General features: G+C 42.8%; 1 protein-coding gene across 1 annotated transcript in view; it reads left to right on the top strand.

The window, feature by feature from the left end:
* Positions 1 to 20,123, top strand: part of celf6 (CUGBP Elav-like family member 6) — a 137,807-nt gene that overhangs the window by 5,739 nt on the left and 111,945 nt on the right. Inside the window, exon 2 of the mRNA XM_063882009.1 lies at positions 4,186 to 4,268. Within this exon, the coding sequence (XP_063738079.1) occupies positions 4,186 to 4,268 (83 nt within the window). The remainder of the gene's footprint in view (positions 1 to 4,185; positions 4,269 to 20,123) is intronic.

Below are 20,123 nucleotides of genomic sequence, written 5' to 3'. Positions count from 1 at the left end.
AATAAACTGAAAAAGCGTTACGGGGGGGGGGTTCTTTAACTAATTACCTGAAATGTGTTTTTACAAAGACACATTTCCTGCTTTCTCTTTGAACTAGTTTACACGGCTTTCTTTTTCATTTGCCTTAAATGTAATTTGTTGAACTCTTGCCCTTCGCTGAAATTATAGTGTGGTAAATTGTCTTTGATTACCAAAGTATTATTTTCACCCCACTTAACCCGCTCATCACAGGAAGCCTAAAGCAGATCTGCTGAACCAGAATAACAGCCATATTCTCCTTCTCTAATTCCTATTCAAAACTTGTTTTTCTGCACTAGTTGCTTAAGATGTTCTTGATTCAAACCAGTATTCTCAAAGTAGGGTTTTTAATATCATCGCAGTTATTGGCTGTAAATGAATACTGTACCATGACAACAGTGGATACAGTGCCATGGCAATAATGACAAGTATTGAAACATTAAAGGATGTGTTATACTCATTAAAATATGCACTTTACATTACTGCTAAACACATCCAAGACTTTAAAGACTATAAAGACTTGCTCCAAATGCCCAAGTTATGCCTCACAGGGAAAGATTGTCTCCTCTTTGCAGTCTTCTTTTAATATTGTTCTTGACCAATGAACTATGTGTATGGTTTGGGAACGAATTTGGGGATACCAAACGTTTCATACAGGCATTGTGATAAAATATATTGCAATACATTGTGATACTACAAGAAAGGCAATATATTCCCTATATTGACGAAAGAAAAGTTGGGTTTGTTATTAATTCAGAGCAGCGGAATAAAAATGAGCTTTAACATCCAACATCATTGCTCTACCTTGCTAAGAAATACAAATAAATAACAGTTCTTGAAGATTTGGCGGAAAGATTCTTTAGGTCTAAATTAAGTTAGAATTAAACCTCACACAGACATATTACATGCATTGTTTTCCATTGAATCGGTTTCACAAATGTTAGATTGCGATAGTCAAGTGTATCGATATTTCGTCAGACTACCGATGTGATTGCACATAATACCAAGAGTAGAGTAAGTATAAATGTAATCCCATGCCAATTAGTCAATTTAAACTTTAAGGCTGACAGCGCTAACCTGTCTCCAGCTGTTACCTCCCCTCGAACTGTATCACCGCACCTCTCCTCGTGTTCTCTGAGCTGAACGCTCATCTGTTCCACAACTGGCTTCCTCTCTCACCGAGTCCTCTGGGCTTCAGATGTCCTCTGAGCCAGCACTGTTGGATGCAAAGCTTTCCTAAAGTCTAGTCGGTTTTGCACCACCGCGAGGAAGCTGAGGCAGCCACGCAGCTGGCTTGAATAATAAAAGCTACCTTGCACAAAAAGTCCAGTTCAACAAACAATTTGAACAAATAGTATTACACGCTTTTTTCCTCTAGAGGCAACTACATACATCTACAGTGGGAACAGAACGCTTCACCGTTTCAGACGCAGTTTCATCTGCTTAGAGCATGCTCCTGGAAAACCTCAACAGTGGTGCAGTTTCTCGGGTTAAATCTAGAAACACGCTATGAAAATGTTCCATTGCAATTACTGAGTATAAGTTCTGCATTCAAACACGTCCTATAGTAAAGTATAGAAGTATTTGAAGTAAAATAAGGATAAAGCACTATTAGTCGAAGTGTGCTATTGGATTATTTATGTGTTAAAATGTAAGCCCTTATGCTGCTGTTGGTTTTGTGGAATTAGTTTTCATTTCTTCATAAACAGCTGTTTATTTATGTATCATATTAAGAACAACATATCACATCTATGCTTGTAAAATCCTAATCTGAAAGTACTTGTAACTATAGTTCAAAAATAGATTAAAGTTAAAAAAGTAATCAAAACTTCAAGTACCTCAAAAACAGTTCGTAATAAAAGTACATTTGCTTGTATTTCATCAGTGCAAATAAACATGATGAGTAAAAAGTATAAAGTGAATCGATAAACAATGAAAATAGTTTATGAATTTCTAGAATTGTGTCATGCTAAAGTGTGATTGATTTAATGCCACGTGAAAATGGACACCCTTTGCGGTTTATAGAAATTACAAACCTAATTTCCATAAATGGCAATCGTCAAATGAAAACTAAAGACTAAACTTTGGTCATTTGAATCTTTCACCAAAATGTATAAGCTGAATTTTAACATGTGATAAAGTCTCATCGTTTGTTAAATATCTTGGCCTTGGCAAAGTGGCATGGTGAAATATACCAGAAGAGGTAAGGGCATGGGCAGAAGTGTGTCAGCAACAGCTTAACAATTCCCATAAGCCTTTGCAAGGACGCGCCCCTGTGGGAGGCCTGGGTTCATGTCCCACAGTTTTGTAATGTCATAAAGGATGAAGGGTGTTTCCCCAGGCTCCAAAACTTTTCTGCTTTGCTGTGTGGCATGCTGTTTCATCAGTGTCGTTTAGGTGGCTTTTCCTCTTGAGTAACTGCCTAGTTGTGGAGGTGGGTGAAGGTTGTCGTGAAAGGGAGCTCTCTTGGCCGAGCGCCAGAGTGTGTAGCTGGGTTTTTGGGGTGATGGGTGCTGCATGGGTGTGTATCATCTCTATATACAATTTTTTGTGTGTGTGTGTGAGTGTTGTTTCTCCCATGGGAATCCTTGGCAGCAGGTGTGACATGTAGTAATGGGAAATTATGCTGCACAGTGCAAAACCTCTTCTGAACGGGGTCACCCACTGTCAGCTCTGCCAGGCGCGCAACAGAGCAACCACTCACCCTTTAATGAAAGCTGTCACATTTTTGTTAGGGATTTATTTATTGATGCATATTCATTCGACTCTCCTGAATTTCCCAACTTAAGGAAAAGTCTCCAGAGATGTGCGGGGGAAAGAGTTTCAGCTCATCACTGGAGGATTTTAATTACTTGGCAGCTAAAACAATATGCAAACAGTTTGACTTTTCCCTCCTGTGCCCGGTTCAATAACTATGAAAGTGATCATTCATCATGCATATTTTGTAGTAATGAAAAGAAAACGATAACGCACCGATCTGGGGTGACTAAGCATTTTCCATCAGCACTCCCAAATTAAACCTCACCTTCAGGATCACACCTGTTTCTACATATTTATGTTGGACATGTTTTTCAGTTTGTTAAGTCCATCTCACTTTATTAAGTTGAACGGGAAAACAACAACAACAACAAAAACACCGCAGCGAACAGAGTGAAAATATGCAAGAGTTCGGTAAATCTAATCTGAAGGGGTTGTCATATTTTGAAAGAAACGTGTAAAATTTTAATCGTGTTTCTCAACCAGCATGTTATTTTCTCTGAGGGTATAGAGCTATTAACTTCAGAGAGCCACATTACAATTGTCAGCGCAGTGTATGAACTCCATTTGAATATAATACATGTTTTTGGCAATAGCTTGTAAAACTGCAGTAAGACTTATATTATGGCTCGCGCATACGGGAATTACTTTAGCGGGAATCACAAATCTCTGGGTCCATTTGCAAGGTTACAATGGGGCTTTTAGGAGAATGCTTAATCTCTGCACACATATCAATGGAGAGCTGTTACATGGTGCATTTAGAACTGACTTTAATGCAGAGCTATCCAATGAAAATCGAGACCATTCAGTCTAAAGAAAGATTATGAAGTATATATATTTTTTAATCTGTTCCACGCACGGCTTGTGCTGTAAACTTTAGCAATCATCCTTCTATGTTAGACATTGTATTGATGGGTACTAAATGCTAAAATCCATAGATCGTAATGACCTAGATACAACTTTTGGGGATTAGATAGTTTACTACGGTACAGTTCACAGCCGTAATTTGCCTGAAGTCCAATTTGGGAGGTCTATGTTGTAATTGTGTTATCTTTTTTAATCTATACCCATGACATCTATTGCACGTATGTCAGTCCTTCGGGAGCAATCTCTCCCCTGTGGCTCTCCCCAAGGTTTCTTCCGTTTTTTACCCATTAATCGTGAGGTGTCCGGGTTTTTTCCTTGTGTGCTCTAAGGGTCTGAGGACAGAAGGTGTTGCATGCTGTACAGGCTGTAAACCCCCCAGAGACAAATGTATGAACTAAGACTATTTTGCATCCTCAAAAGCACATCAAACCTTAAACATTCTCTGTCTTAACACAAAGCCATATATCACTGTAACCCTTCTCTTCTTTTTATTATTAATGGCGGTTCATTGTCTGTCTCTCTCCTGTCTCCCTGCTATTCTAGGATGTGCCTTTCTAACATACTGTGCCAGAGAGTCAGCACTGAAGGCCCAGAGCGCCCTCCATGAACAGAAGACTCTGCCAGGGGTAAGTGCCCCCGATCTGCCCTCTGTCACAGGCTAAAGCCCCCAGGGCAGCCAGCCTGGCATGGGAACCCAAATTAACATAGGGATTATATCACACTTGTACACGCCGGGGCACATGGGGACACCGTATACATTAAGACACACATTCAAGAACACACACACAAGGAAATGGAAACAGATGGAAAGACACTTATCCGTTCTCAGACTCCCTCTCAGTCTCTCTCTATCGCTCGCCTTCACACACATTTTGACTTGCTTACTTGCCTAAGCGCACACACAAGCACACAGACATGCACACACACACACACACACACACACACACACACACACACACACAGACATACTAAAGGAGTGTGAGTGGCCTATCTCACCTTGCAGTGTCTTATTACACTAATCACCCCGCCGGAGATATTTGATAAGCGCTCCTTCATAACAGCCTGTGCCGTCCTTCCCCTGTCCTCTCACAATATGGCTGCCGCAGACACTAATTGCCTTGAGGAATCCCACTCTCATTATCACATATAATCAAACAGTAAGTATAAACAATCATTTTTACCATGTATATCACCATCTGGTGTTTTGGTTTTAATTCTCTCCCTGTTCTTTTTCTTTTTTTTCACCGTTCTTCTATTGTTCGCCTTTGGCAGGCGGGTAACTTTTTCAATTAAAATAATGGGCTCTTCAAACGACACAGGTAAAAACGTACCCAGTAGTTGGCTCTTAAGCCCACCCAGGAGGAGACCCTCAATCTGGGATCAGTGTAAGCTTGTGGTGTCTATCAGTACTTGATGTGTGTGAGGGGGATTCAACTCTTGCATCAGGGGAATTATCGAGGTGTGATTGAATTACACCCTCGGGTCCCTAAAAACGAGAAACTGCTCTATTGCCCAGACTCCTCACTGCCCCCCCAGCCCCCATTTCCTTTCACCACAAACCAAAACACCCTCCACTGTCGGGGCTTTAATCACAGCCCTCAGGATATCCATCTAAATCTCTGGGGAGGGAGCAGAGAGGCAGGAGGTAAGAGCCAGGAAGTACAGTAGGTTTGTTTGAAAAAGGGGTGGAGGGGGGTTGATGGACTTTATATTGTTCCTCACTGCTGGGTTAATCAGCTGTTTGCCCTTCACTGCATTTCATAGGTAGTTCGATGAATGTTAGCCACACAGGAACACCGCTGTGTCCCCGGGAGAACGGGCTCCCCGGCTCCTCACTGCCTCCCGCAGCTTGGTAATGAGATGATGGTCATGATGGTCCTAGAGTGTTGTTCTGCCTTTATTGCTCTCATGGAGGGAGATTCTTGTTTGTCTTCCATCTAGAAAGAGGTTAATGGCATGTTCTAGGGGGGGGGTTGGGTAAACATTTCCCCTGTACAGCTCACAGCGAGGGGTCAGTCCTGCAATCTCGGGCTGAGCGCAGCCTGCATACAGAGGGCTAATAAAGATGTTATGTGTGTGTGTGTGTGTGTGTGTGTGTGAGTTTTGAAGCGTGTATAACACAGAGAGAGAGTACAAGAGATTTGGAGGAAGACAGAGATAGGCAGAGAGAGGTGGCACTTCTGGAAAAGCCTCATTGTCATGGCCTGATGCTTGGAGATGCTCTGTTGTATAATGCTCCCCTGCACACAACGAGGCAGACATGATGGGGGAGTCCAATTGTGTTGATGGGACTGTCAGGCAACTTAAATGCAAATATTGTTCCAATGAGACATCTGACATTTAAAAAAAACCAAAAAAACCTTCCTTTCTTTTACAAGATGATCTGTAAAACTAAATGTCAACATATACAGACACAAACATGGATTTGACGCAGCTGAATCATAGCTTCACAGTTCAGTCCTATGAGCTTAGGTGCAATTGGAAGTATATGTGTAAGCTTTAAAAAACAGTCCAGCCTATTTCGTCATGTTTATCCAGCAAGTCCCTGTACGTGTTCCTCACTTAGACCTCAAAGTCAATGCACTTTTCCCTAAAGCTCCAGAGCACGGAGAAGGCTGGATTTCACTTATTTAAGTTCCGCATTTGAAGGTTTTATCAAATGGAGCCCACAGATGGGGCTGCTACTGTACTCAGAAACAAACCAAAGGATAGAATCAAGAAGATGGGAAATGGGAGTTTTCATGGGAATTGTGAGCCTCATTCTTCTTCTGACATATGTCAAAAAGGGAAGTAGTTTCTACCGATTTCTCTCCGATGTCTCAATTTTTTGTTGTCTCTCTGCTACATTAGGGAGTGCTGAGGTTTGGTTAGCTGAGGAACAGAACAAAGTACCATGATAATATCCTAGGTATCATTCATATAACATCATAAAACTAAGTCTGATGAGGTGTTTTGACAGGTGAGGCTGCTATCTTGCTGTTAAAATAAAAATGCCACCCATGAACTCATTATTTATTAATTAACAGGCACATTAATCCAGACTAACACTGGCATCTTGCTCTTATAATAAAAACCTCCAATAAGTAGAGATGGCCAGTTCATCACAGTTGAAGGAACATGCACAGCCCAGCCTCATGAGCATCTCAGTCTCAGTGCTGTATTGCTACTTGCACGGTTGTCCTTCGTGTAATTCTTTCATTGTTACAGAGCGTCACATTTTCTGCACAGTGTGTGTGTTTCACAAAAGGATGAGACTAAAGGCTTAACAGTGTGACAGAGAGGAGGAAGATATATTTGCTTGTGTGGTCTCAGCGGGAAGCCCCGACTGTTACATCATCTCCAGATTGGCTGTGAATCTTAAAATTTCCATATTTCACATTCATTTATTGACTCGTACTGTGTGTGTATCGCATTTGAGTTGCCACCAGAGAATATCTGGCTCTGTCTGTGTGAGGCTGAGGCGAACTGTGTTTACATTGTTTGATTAATTGCATGTAAAGAGCATAATGAGCTCTTGATGTACCATGTATCCAATCCCGCTGCTACAGTTTGTACAGTAAATGTAATCAGAGATCTCTCCCCTGGTAGGTTCATGGTGCTGTTGTGTTTAGGTGTGCATTCAGCAAATCCCATGATGGAGAGCATGGCATTGCATGTGGACAGGTTAGGTCATGCCTGTGAATGATCTCCCTGCGGATCTGATTAATTCCCAGGATGCTCACACACTGACTAGGAACACAGAGTAGTTTACGAACAATGCAATTCCTTTCTCCTTCATGACAAAGTGTGTACAGGTAAGTTGTTGCTCTATAAAACTTATGGCAATCATGGTACGTTCCTTTCCTGCAACACCAATAAAGACAGCAGGAAAGTATAAATAATATTTGCAATTGCAGCACCAAATTGTTTTTTCCCAAATGTTTGCCAAGTAGCCTCCCAACACGCTGCTATCGGAGCCGCGAGCCTTCAAATGAGTCCTGCTCTTTCCTTTCAGGGCCACGCCACCTTCTCCTCTCAGGCCAATTAGCGCCTGGTGTTCGCGTGTAACAAGCATGCTAATTGGGTGCTACTGAAGCCCAAAAGCCAATTAAAATGTTCTTGGAAAAAAGATCCAGCTTCTCTTTGTCTCTCATTCACTTGTGGTCTCTTTCGACCCTCCCCCAATGCCTTCGACTACCTAATCATATTTCTATTGCCTTCACTCTCCCGCTATCTATTCCACTATTATTTCAGTTGGATGTAGGGAAGCACCCCAACCTTATTCTAGGATCGAAGTTTTTGAGCTTTTGGGTGCCAGAAAAAAATCTCACCCTCCTGTTGATGACGAGGCAAACAAGCCCAACAGTGAAGCAGATAGGAGGGAGAAAAGTTACCCACCCCTACTTTCTCAAGTGTTTCTCTTCCAATTTGAAAGGGTAAGCTTGAAAGTATCAGCTTCCACCGCAGTCACTAGCAAAAATATTTCAGTTTCTCACATTTTTCCTCTTCATCTTGAGTGCATGAAAAGAGCAGAAAATTGACTTCTGTGTGTGTCACACAAAAATGGGTCAGGGGAAGATTGTGCAATACCAGTATTATGTGTCACTAAGCACACTGCCATGGACCAGTGCCTCCATGTTGTTGACACTCTCTCTCCGCACCACACCACAGAGGCGGCCACCGTAGATCTGCCATATGTCTCTGTCTGTGTCTCAGTGCACAGGGAGAATAAGCAACAAGCATTTTTCCCCTTGACATTTTTGCTCTTTTAAAATCACACACGCATAAGATTGACAGTGAATGCACCACGCCCCCCCCACAAGAAAAAAAGTTTCCTTTCTCTTCACGGAAAGTGACTTCTCCACAGTGACTTCTCGGGGGAACTAAATAAACACAGAAACACTTTTAAAACTGCCTTCCTTTATTCCCATTCATCTAAAATGAATGTTTATTGATATATTCAGTTAGGGTTTTTGTGGAGTATTCCAGGTAAGAGCAGCAAAGTGAGGGCGTCTTATCAGAGGACACACTCTCCAGCGGGTCCACTCCTGGACAGACATGCTGCAGTTTAAACTAATTACTCAGGGCCACGCAGAGCTTTTACCCATTTTTTTTAAGGGACAAACTGCGTTCTGTTACCGATCAATTTGTCCTCTGCGCCAGATTTGTCAACCTCCAGTGCCCGTGAGCTGTTGCCATTATCAAGCAAAAAAAAAAAGGCCTGGGCACTGGACGTGAGACCTCTGCTAAGGCTCCCGCTGCTCTCCTCATCATCAATTACGTCTATATCATTTTCTTTCTGCTGCCCGCTTTAGAAAAGAAATTAAAAAGGGCCATTGTTTTTCTAATCCCCCTGGGATGAAAGCATTTACTACGCTGCTGCACCATGCACAGCCATCCTGCCGATTAGGAAGTGAATGGAATCACAATCGAGGGATGCACTCAGCATTGTCTCCTATTATGTGGCTGGTGGCCCTGAATATTGTGCAAAAATTAATTTCGTTCCATCTGATGGGATTTTCAACCTTGGAGAGTGCAAAATGTTAATCCTGGCAGGCAGGAGGGTAGACATGGTGGAACGCCAGAGTCTTTTTACTGGTGAATTTGGACAGGGTGAAAACATAGTTCATTTTGAGACAGCCTTTAACCAGCCTGTAAAGATGGCAGGCCAGAGGCGCCAGACAGTGAGCAGGACAGATTGTGCTGTTTTTTAAAGGCCGCAGGGCAGGACAGTTCTGGTGTTCAGAAGATGGCAACAACCAGGCCCATTTGTCCTCTTGATCTTGAACATATCCTGCAATAAAGCAAAACACGATGAAGCCCAGGTTGTTCAGGTGAAAAATCACTGCTCCTCAATATATTGAAAACAAGACTTTCCAACAAAGGTATTTAGGATTTGTTCTTCTAAAGCAGATCCCAGGTTTGTGAAAGTGCATTCTACTATCATCATATTTGAAGCTTGTATAAATTCAATCTCAAAAAACAAAATGGAAAAACTAGTCGGAGTTCGGTTTTTGTAGGCATCAAAAAAGGAAAATAACATAATGAAGTTTTCCCTATTTAGATCTACAAATAAAGAAATATGTATTAATTTGCCTGCTTGATGCCTAAAACTAATGGAAAAAAGTCTATTTTTGCAAACAATTTCTGATCAGATTGAGGGCAATTGAATAAATGTATCAAACACAGACCAATTAATACCCTCCCATACGTCACATTTTATTCTCATTGGTGTACAAATGAGCATCATCCTGGCTGGATGGGTTTTGTTTTAATATGAGTCTGAGGCTTGTAGGCTGAGCAGTGCGTTCACAGCCTTCCTCCACACCGACACATCCACTATCTTTCCCTCGCTGACAGGTGGAGTCCGACTCCGCCATGCTTGCTCTCCTGTGCTAATTTATCCACTTCTTTAGCTGTAATGAGGCAGAACTGGTAAATGTGGGGACAGCATTGTTAACATTGCTGCTTCACTGGGGAAGAGGCGAAGGCTGACAAATGGTGGAGAAGGATGGAAATGAGGGCCCGGGTGCTGTCATACCTCTAAGAATGATGATTTTAGTCTTTTACTAGGGCTGGATTGCTGTCACTTATTTAGGATGCACGCTGGAATATGACATTTCCGAAACCAATTAAACATCAAGCTTTCCGTTGCATCAAGATCAGGCTTTCAGGCGAAAAACAATTGGAAAGAAGAATTCAAAAAACAGTCCAAAAATGAATCCTTGACGCTGGATCTATTCTCCAAATCATCAAAAAAATGCTGTGGATTTGGCTAATTAACTTCCCTTCCCACTCAGTTTGAGAAGATCAATTTTGAGAAGATCAAGGCGTAAGTCTACCTTTAAAGATGTGTGATCTTTATAACTAGTTTCAGACAATGTGATGCATCAATAGAAACAGGTGTTGGCACCCCACAATGAGCGGGGTAATGAGAAAATGTGTTGTCTTTTACTAAGACAGCCGCGTTGAAAACTGAAGTCCTTACTTTTTTCCACATCACCTTGCTTTGTTGTTCTTTATCATTCAATTTTCTTTCTTCCCTATGAAGTAAGCTGGTATCCCTTCAGTGCAATCCACAGCTTATTCTGGCAATCACTGAAGACATCCAGGCATTCTGCACGTATTTGTTCAAAGACAAAACAAGTGGTAAAGACAAGCTGATGCTGATTTCAGTAAATCACTCTGGCAGTAAACACAGTTAATCATGTGGAGGAGTGTAAACTTTGTCTGACTTTCAAATGAAACGCATAAGTCTGACATATTTGGGAAGAGACATAATAGGAGGGTAAAAGAGGAAAAAAAAAACTGATGAGTCATCATGAAAAAGGAAGAGGGATATAAGGAGTGAAAGACAGAGAGAGGAAATGCACTCTTGCATAATTAACCACAGAGCATCACCAGGACAAACTCCTCCATCAGCGTGTCCAAAGGATTAACTACGCCACGCTCCTCTTATCTCCCCCCATTTCGTTTAAGAAAGAAAATGACCTTGCGCTTGTTTACATGCTGATTAAAGACAGGAGGGAGAGAAGGAGACGGCGAGAAAGTCAAACTGTAATCAGAAGAGTTTGTTAGGTGAAGTATTTTTGGTGCTGCCGCCTCAGCAGATCGGAGTTAACGGCAAAACAACCAGCGGGTGAAGCCGCTAACGAGCAACGAGTGGGCTGGGACTAAAACAGTGCACGTGTATGTGTGTGTTTGTTTGTGGAAGGTGGTGTGTGTTTAAAAAGTATGTTTTGTGTGTGGGTGGTTCCATTAGTTTGTCTGCCTGTTTTATTGCACTGGGAATAACTGCTGTGGGGCTGCTGTGAGTCAGGCTTTACTGTACTAGTATTAGTGCGAGGTGCATGTGTGTGCTACAGTTTTTCTTTCCTTGTAAGTTGGACTTTTAGACTTTTAAAAGAAGGGCATTTGTGCAGAGTCATTCTCAACATGAAGGCCAGGTTTATTGGAATGCCATCCTACTTACCCTCATTGTTTCATCGGTTGGAGCTAGCTGCACCTCTTTCTGCCCACAAAGTCTCAGCTGGTGAGACTGCAGCATGAGGGAATCAGACTGAAGGTGTCAGTACTGTAGGAAACTATCAATCTTCAACATTGAAAAACAGCATGTAGCTGCTTGGTCATTTATATTTGTTGGCATTAAGAGTCTGGTTGTGTTCGACTTTATAGTTTAGAAAAGGGTGCTTTTAATCCGGTAGTAGGAAGGTTAAAGTATGGTGATCAGTGGTATGCTTTTCTTTACACAATAAGACTGGTGCTGTTATTTGAACATTGACACATGTTTTGCTGCAGTAATTATTCCTCCTTTTCATTCTGAAAATGTCTAAAGCTTGAAACTCAAGTGGATATCTTCAAAGGGTTTAACTAAGACTTCTTGAGTCTGAGAATAGCTTGAAAATAACTTTTAGGAGTGTTTTACACTAAAGCACCAATTCCCTAAATTTTTTTCATTGCAAAGCACTTTAGCAAGGACTGAAAATAATTACAGCACGCAAAAGCAGTTTTTAAATGCGAGCACTGATTTGAGACAGACATTATCATCTGATGTCCTCGAATGTAAAGTGAGCGCTCTCTGACTCTCGTTCTTATTGTATAGTTATTTTTGCTATATCTCCTTCTCTCATTTCACTTCATATTGGTTCTTTATTCTCTGCAGGCTCTGACTCACACAGACAGACAGACAGACAGAGAACGAAAGTTGACTAGAAGAAGAGAATAAAAAACTGTAAAACTAGAGTTAGGAATAAACAGAATATAGATCTGTTGTTTTTCCTCTTCTTTTTCTTTGTTCTACTTTTTCCAACAAAGGATTACTGGACATCTACTGGGGACAGTTTGAATTACAGCGCTGGGGATAGTTGCCTGATACGAACAAGTATTGCATCAGCATTACTTTCACCATTTAAAGCCTGAGTGCTCTGTTCAAAACATCAGAGACATGCAGATATCTTAAAATCAAACACAAAGTGCTGATTTACTCCTTTATTGTTAGAATAATTTGCAGTGATACATCCTTACTTTATGGCCATACAGTCTGAAGATTAATGGGAAAACTCCTAATTACTCAAAAGAAATACAACCTCTATTTTCATGGCTCAGTAATTTAAATAAAGAAGGATTTGCACTGTACATTACTCTTATTATTATTCTATAATTAGTTTGTATGAACAATAAATCACATCATTCTTAATGCAAGTTAACACAAACATAAACAGTAAACTTGTCCACAACAATTAGTATTTGAAGTCATTGCAATTCATATTAAATAAGGCTTCATTTCCATATTTCTGACTCACTCGGTAATGCATGCTTTAAGTTTTACTGTAAATAAAAGCCACCCATATAACATCTCCTCCTCACAGACAGGTAGATAGGGTGACAGAGGGAAAATGAGAGAAAGCAAGACGGGGATGCAGAGGAGTGAAAGGTGAAATGGGGGTGCAAAGGCCCCCGCTAGTTTCCGTTCAGTCAGGCACGCCACGGCACAGGAAAGCTCTGACAGTGAGGTGTCAGAAATAGCACAAAGGCTAACACCTCACCTCTTGCTTATTAATGCATCGCTCCCCCTATCACACACACACACACACACACACACACACACACACACACACACACACACACACACACACACACACACACACACACACACACACACACACACACACACACACACACACACACACACACACACACACACACACACACACACACACACACACACACACACACACACACACACACACACACACACACACACACACACACACACACACACACACACAATTGTCAGATCAATATTGCATTACTGCGGTCTGTTCTCCTCTGAGAGGGTACAGTGATAGGTGAGGGTTGTGGGTAAAATCCTCCTCCTCTGTCTGTACAGCGGCCCGACGCATGGGGCATATCTGAGGAGGCTTCACTGCTCTGACAGCCAGTTTCACCTCCTGCTTCATCGCTGTCACTGTCCCCTCTCATCCCGTCATCTACCTCGGGCCCACAATCATCTATGCATCCAGTGTAGGGTGTGTGGAGTGTGTGTGAGTGTGAAGGCTTGGAATGGGAGCAATATCATTTTTTGGCTATTTTCTGAGCCCCCTGGGATAAAAATAACTACTCTGGTTCTGAATTAGGGTTAAGATTTGATTTAAAGAACAAAACAGGACACATTTCTGAGTTGCTTATGTGTGTGCACAGGTAAACTTATATATGAGTGTGTGAGTTTATATCTAATTCAAGAACATCTAGGGAGTGTGTATGTGTCTGTGGTCCAGAAGGGGTGAAGTCCTTGGTGCCGACTGAAGCTCCAGCTTTTCCTTGAAAACTGTACCATTAAAACGTGCAGACAGGCGAGGGAGACGGCCCCTCCACACCTCATAAAGTGTGAGTGCTATGCCAGGAGTAGAGCCACGCACCGCTGCGTTTACGGCAAGCCAAAATGCACTTTTTTACACACCTTGCCCTCTCTCTTTCTCTTGCTCCCAAATCCCTTTCATATCTTTTTATATGATATAACTCACTCTCTGATTTCCTACTTTTCTGCTTTGCCCCTTTGCAAAGTATTGACCGGTATTTCAACTGCCCCCTTTAGATCCCTCTCACTCCCTTTCTTTTTCTGTCAAATTTTTCCAACAAGGAGTTGGAGCGTAACATTGAAAGGGTATAATCAATGGAAAAGCACCACTTAGGGAGCCCATTTGATGCATACTGTAGGGCAGAGTTGATTCAAGGGTGTAGATTGAGTCAAGCCTCATTTCGTATCTTCCCCAATTAGTCATCCAGCTTGTGCCCTCTATAACCCCCCCCCCCCATCCTCGATAAGCACCGGGCCAGACGGGCTCTCGTTTCGCACTAAACTATGGATGAGTTCATTTTTTTTTTACCTTCTGACTCCCAGAGCTTTTTCTGCAAGATAGAGCCATATCTTTTTTTTTATTACTATCTGCCCTCCCTTTCATCTCGCTTCTCACCTTTGCTGGTATAACCCAAGGCAGACCCCCTCCCTCTCCCCTAACCTCTTCATCTCCTTTCCCACCTCCTCCTTCACTCCCTCGCACATCTTCAACCTCTCCACCCGTCCGCCCATTTCCCTTCCTCAATAAATCTCTACCCAAATCCTACTTAAACCCGCATCAGCAGCTGTCCTTAAAACTCCATTATCTACAATTACTTCAGCATTAGGGAGCCAGAGCACACCTGCCCCCACATAAAAGAACCCTCACCTAAAAATATTAAACCTGCCCAAAAGGGATTTGTGCTATTTTATTTTTCTCTTCTTCTCTTGCTGTGGCATGGTGAGGCTTGTGAACCACAAATGTCAGCAGTGCTCCTGATTAGTGGGTGGGTGGGCGATCGCTGGCTGTGTGCGCAGTATTCAGAAGGGTGGGGTTTCCCAGCGTGATCACAGTTGGGAGGTCACTGGCTCTGCCTGATTGGAGGAGAGTGCCGATGAGTGCGTGTTCATTTGTCCGTCATTGGCAGACGTACATGCGAATGAGTACGCAGCTATGACAGAACATGACGTAGTGGTCCTTTAGGGATTTCTTTCTGGGGCGGTCCATTTTGTACAGTATTTACCCCGATAATGACAATATGTATGTTGGGTTTTTCCTTGGATGTCATTCTGAGAGATCTTTGTACCACTTTATTCAGACTGCTAAACTCCTGAGCTCCGTGAAGGGTCTTCATAACTTTATAGCATTCATCTGTTTGCAGCTCACATATTTATTCATTATTACAACAAGCAGCATTTTATATTCTGCTTTTAGCTTATCTTATTCTATTTTACATGCATACAGTTAACTTCTCCTGCATTGACTTGCATATTGGTCTTGCACCATTCTCCTGCACTGTTATATTTATATTCTGTCTCTCGTGAACTACTTTGAGTGTTGTTTATATTATATTTATATTCATGTTGCATTGTTGGAGGAGACTGGGTCTTAATAATTGCCATTACTATACTGTAGCTGCTGGACACATGACCATAAAGCCTTTGAATCTTTAATCTTTATTAGTCAGGCACATATAAATACTTACAGTATTAAAGTTACAAGTTCAACATGTTGTTGTAGTTGGGTTAAAATATTGTAATTGTATAGAACATGACAAAAACCTCAAATCTTCACACACCGTCTTAGAATAAATTATTATACAGAAATATTTAATACAGTAAAAAAACATATTGGTAATTATTGTAGACGTATCTGCTCGTAAAAATAAAATAAAAACTGTAAATAAAACCAATGCTGTGTCTTGATTTATGTATTTATTGACTGGCTTGTTTTTGCTAGTGAAACTGAATACAAAACAAAACAGCTTCTGTTTGCTGCAATGCTTACTTCAGAAACACTGCTGCACTTTGTCTCTATTCCCTTGAGGAAATGTCCAATCAAAATCAAATTTCACCCTTGTTTTTTGCTGTGAGCTGGTTCAAGAAGCCGTCTGGTAATTAGCTGGTAAGGATGCAGAGTTTAGTGGTCAAACATGCTTATCCGATCCCGACAAAGGAAGTGGATTTAAGTGCAACAAGAGATGCCAGTGTTGTCTAATAATCACTTAAACGTTTGTCTTGCCTGTGTCTGAGACGTGTGGGAAAGATGCTAGGGGGATGCGAGTGATGGTAATGGACATGTAAGGGAGGCTGCTCGGGGTCGAGGAGGGTGGTGGAGCGGACTCAGCTGTAGGTAGCCTGATCTGCTCTGATTGACAGTGATGGCAGATAAGGTGCTTGTGGAGAAGGGAATGTGAGCAGAGCTGCGGGCCAAGATAAGGGCCAAGATTAGCACCCTGCCACGTCACACGCAGCGAGACAGAGAGGCGGAGTCCCGCGGAGAGCCAAAGATTGAGATGTTGACGCGGAAAAGGTATTGGCTACAGTGAATACAATGGGCAACCAGGAGTAAAGGCTGAGTTTATTGTGTGTATGTGCCTGAACGGAGACTCCATGTGTGTGTGTGAGCGATTGTTCATCAGACCGTGTCCCAGGTAGCATGCACACACACCCTGTTGAGTGGAGGCAACTCGGAGGGGGGTGGGGGGGTTCAAGGAGGAGGGCAACTAATCAGCTCATAATCCAAGCGGCTGCCGTTTCCAGGGCAACGCTGCTGTACATTCATGCGTGGCAAACAGATACACTCGCTCCCTTATTTCTGTCTCTCTATGTTTGTTTCCCACCTCTTTCTGTCATTTCCCCCCCTTCTTTCCTCTTTCCTGTCAACACAGCCCCATTTTCACCTAATTCCTCTCTCTTAATATATCTTCCTCACTTTTTTTCCAGTTCTCCTCACCTGTAAACCTATCACTTCCTCCTCCTTTTTTCACCCTTACTGATTTCCTTCCTCCTTTCAAGCCGTCTCTCTCCTCCTCTTTTCCCTGTCGACATCCACTCACTTCCCCTTTTCTTTTTGTCTTTTTATCATCTCCTCCTTTTCCCTTTAATTATCTACCCTACTCCAATTTTCCCCTCGTAAACACTTCCCTTGTTCTTTCAACTTTGTAATTTCCTTTCTCTCGCCCTCTTTTTGTTTTCTACTTTTCCTTCTTTTTTCTCCCCCTGTAAACACTCGTCTTCACTCCACCTCCCTCCCGTATCATGAGGGGGGTCCAAGGTTGGTGTGTTTGTGCAGTGATGTTGGAGGCCTTGATGATCACTCTCTAGGAGATGATTATGTGGTCAGGGCCCTGCAGCCTCCTCGCCGGCCCCGCACTGCTGGAGATCTGCTACTGTGAATCTCACTGTGTGTGTGTGTGTGTGTGTGTGTGTGTGTGTGTGTGTGGACCTGCACATTCTCAGGCTATAGAATAATTTGCCTGTCTGCATAAGTGTGTGGACATCCGTGTATGCTTGTGTGTGTTGCTCTCATTATTCCAATAATATAGGCTGCTAATAAATATGCATGTTATGACTGTTGTATTACTGGAAGAAAATAAAACACACACACACATCTCCCGCAGACCAAATCTTTAAACCATGCATATTTTATGTATTAAATACGTTTCATTTCACAGTTTGAGGATTTAAATATTGATGAACGGTGCTCATTTTGTACATCATTTTGCGAATAAGCTTTTGCTATGACGAACCAATCCCAGTGGGCTCTGTGTGTGTGTGTGTGTGTGTGTGTGTGTGTGTGTGTGTGTGTGTGTGTGTGTGTGTGTGTGTGTGTGTGTGTGTGTGTGTGTGTGTGTTAATGTACCTGTCCTTCTCTCTTTGTCTGTGTCGGCCACATGCCTTTCCCCCGCTGTCTGGCTGCACAAAAAGCCGAGCACTCCTCTGGAGCAGCTATGTACATAACACAAAGTGTAAATAAACAACACACAGCTGTAACGGCCGCTAGCTTTGTTTGTTACTGCTTTCCTCTATTCTTTCCTCTCCTTTACTTTGACCTTTGCCTGCTTTTCCTCCCTCTGTTTTTCAGTTATAGCTCCACCCAGAAAGCAAATACAAATACCCAGAGCTCCTGGCATGTTGTCGAGCTGCTGTATTTTCACCGGACCGGGCTGTCTGATTCCTCCGGTGCAAATGCAAGAGTGAAGTGTTGGTCATGGTGTTCTAGCCAGCCAAATCACCGTCTACCTCCCTCCTCTCTCTTACAGCGGGAGCGATGGCCTGACTGCGTTCATCGCTTTCACCTGGGAGCACAAGCTCAGGTCGGGCTGCACGTCTGTGCCACAGAGACAATCGATTGCTTTCATAAAATAAAATGGGGGACTTGAAAGAAGCTTGATAAATGGCGGGCTATTTGGCCCTAATTGCAACCCTTTAAAATGTCTTGGTGATGATTTGAGCAAGCTTCTACTGAAGTTACCGAGATCAAAGTGAAGAGATTAAAACGCACTGGCTGGCTGCGTCTTAACTGCATGTCTCCGACTCGTGACCCCACACGGCCTCCTGGAGGAGTGGCCGATATTCTGCACCTTACAGCCAAATAAATCAAAGTCTGCACAGAAAGCTGTCTTATCATGAGTTACGCCAGTTCCTGGGTCCTGTTGCACTTAATCATCATCCTCCAACCTCAGCCTCATTATGGCCTACTAACTCTGAATAAACACGGAAAGACGGTAGCTGAGGGAAGGAAACAAAACAGCCGAGCATATGAGCCAATAACACAGATATAAAGAAAGACAGATGACACTCAGACAAAGGGAGTATCACTGGTGGAGTGAAGCAGCGGGTAGCAAGGGGTGAGGAGGTGTGTGTGTGCAGTGGGGGGGTGATAGAGATAAATGGGGTTAGATCAGAAGTAGCCATTAGGACGATGGAGGGGAGCAAAGAGGGGGAGAAGAGGAGAGCGGGGAGCCGGCGCTGGTCTGCCCGGCATCCCCTGAGCCGACGCGGAGACGATGTTTAATCAGGCCTGTGAACCTACGAGACTGAGGTCACCCCGGCACACTCATTAGACCTGATGGGAGCACTGTACCACGACAGATGAGTGCAATCTTTACTCCGTTCATCCATCTCTCAAAACACACACATATAATCACCTTGTACCACCCCCCCATCCCCCTTCCTCTCTTGCCCCAAATGCCTCATCTCTTTGTGTGTGCACTCAGGGACACAAATATACACATACTTACACATGAAACCAACACACACACACACACACACACACACACACACACACACACACACACACACACACACACACACACACACACACACACACACACACACACACACACACACACACACACACACACACACACACACACACACACACACACACAGGCTTCTTCTTTCTGGCATTGGCAGGCATGCTGTATATGAGAAATATCTGGGCGACAGCCAGGGATCTGAGGGGAAAGACGAGACTCAAAATTGATAAAGTGGACAAAAGGAAATGACTCTGTAATGGATGGCAGAAGGCTTGTAGGAACAAATAAAAACAAGGCTGCAAATGCACCATAGGATTAATAGCAGGGAGTTGTCCAAAAGCTTAATTTGCCTCTGCTTTCTCTAAAATACATTCATAAAAACTAACCGCAATGTTTAATCAATATGGTCTGCCACCTGGAAATGGCGATTACTCCTCCGGGGCCAAGCAGGTTGGAGTCGGGGGGGTTGATAAGAGTTAGACAGGGATGTTTGCTGAAGCTAAGCACACAGTCCCCCCCCCCCCCCCCCCCTACAGTAAGGAGCAGAGATTTATTACCATGCAAATGACAACCCACAGTGCATGCCAAGGAGTTAATTACATGCCAACCTATCAGAGGAGTTACATGACAAAATAGATTTGGCATTGGCAGATGAGGAAGGAATCGGGAGGAAGAGGAGCAGGCGGGAGGAAAATAAAGAGGGAAGTGTTTGCATTGGTTCTGCCTCCATTGAGAATATTCCAGTAATGGTCACAAACATTTAGAGCTTCTCTGCACACACACCTTCACACAAACATAAACATCAGACAGGTTAGCCCGCAGTATTGTTATTGCATCCAGTATTACAAAGAAAGACAATAAGTGCATTGATTGTGTTTTATTGCCTCTGTTGCCTCACTTCA

The sequence above is a fragment of the Eleginops maclovinus genome, chromosome 4 (genome assembly GCF_036324505.1).
Source record: "Eleginops maclovinus isolate JMC-PN-2008 ecotype Puerto Natales chromosome 4, JC_Emac_rtc_rv5, whole genome shotgun sequence".
Lineage (NCBI taxonomy): Eukaryota > Metazoa > Chordata > Actinopteri > Perciformes > Eleginopidae > Eleginops > Eleginops maclovinus.
The sequence above is the reverse complement of the archived record's forward strand: the minus strand, read 5'-3'. Positions and strand labels throughout refer to the sequence as shown.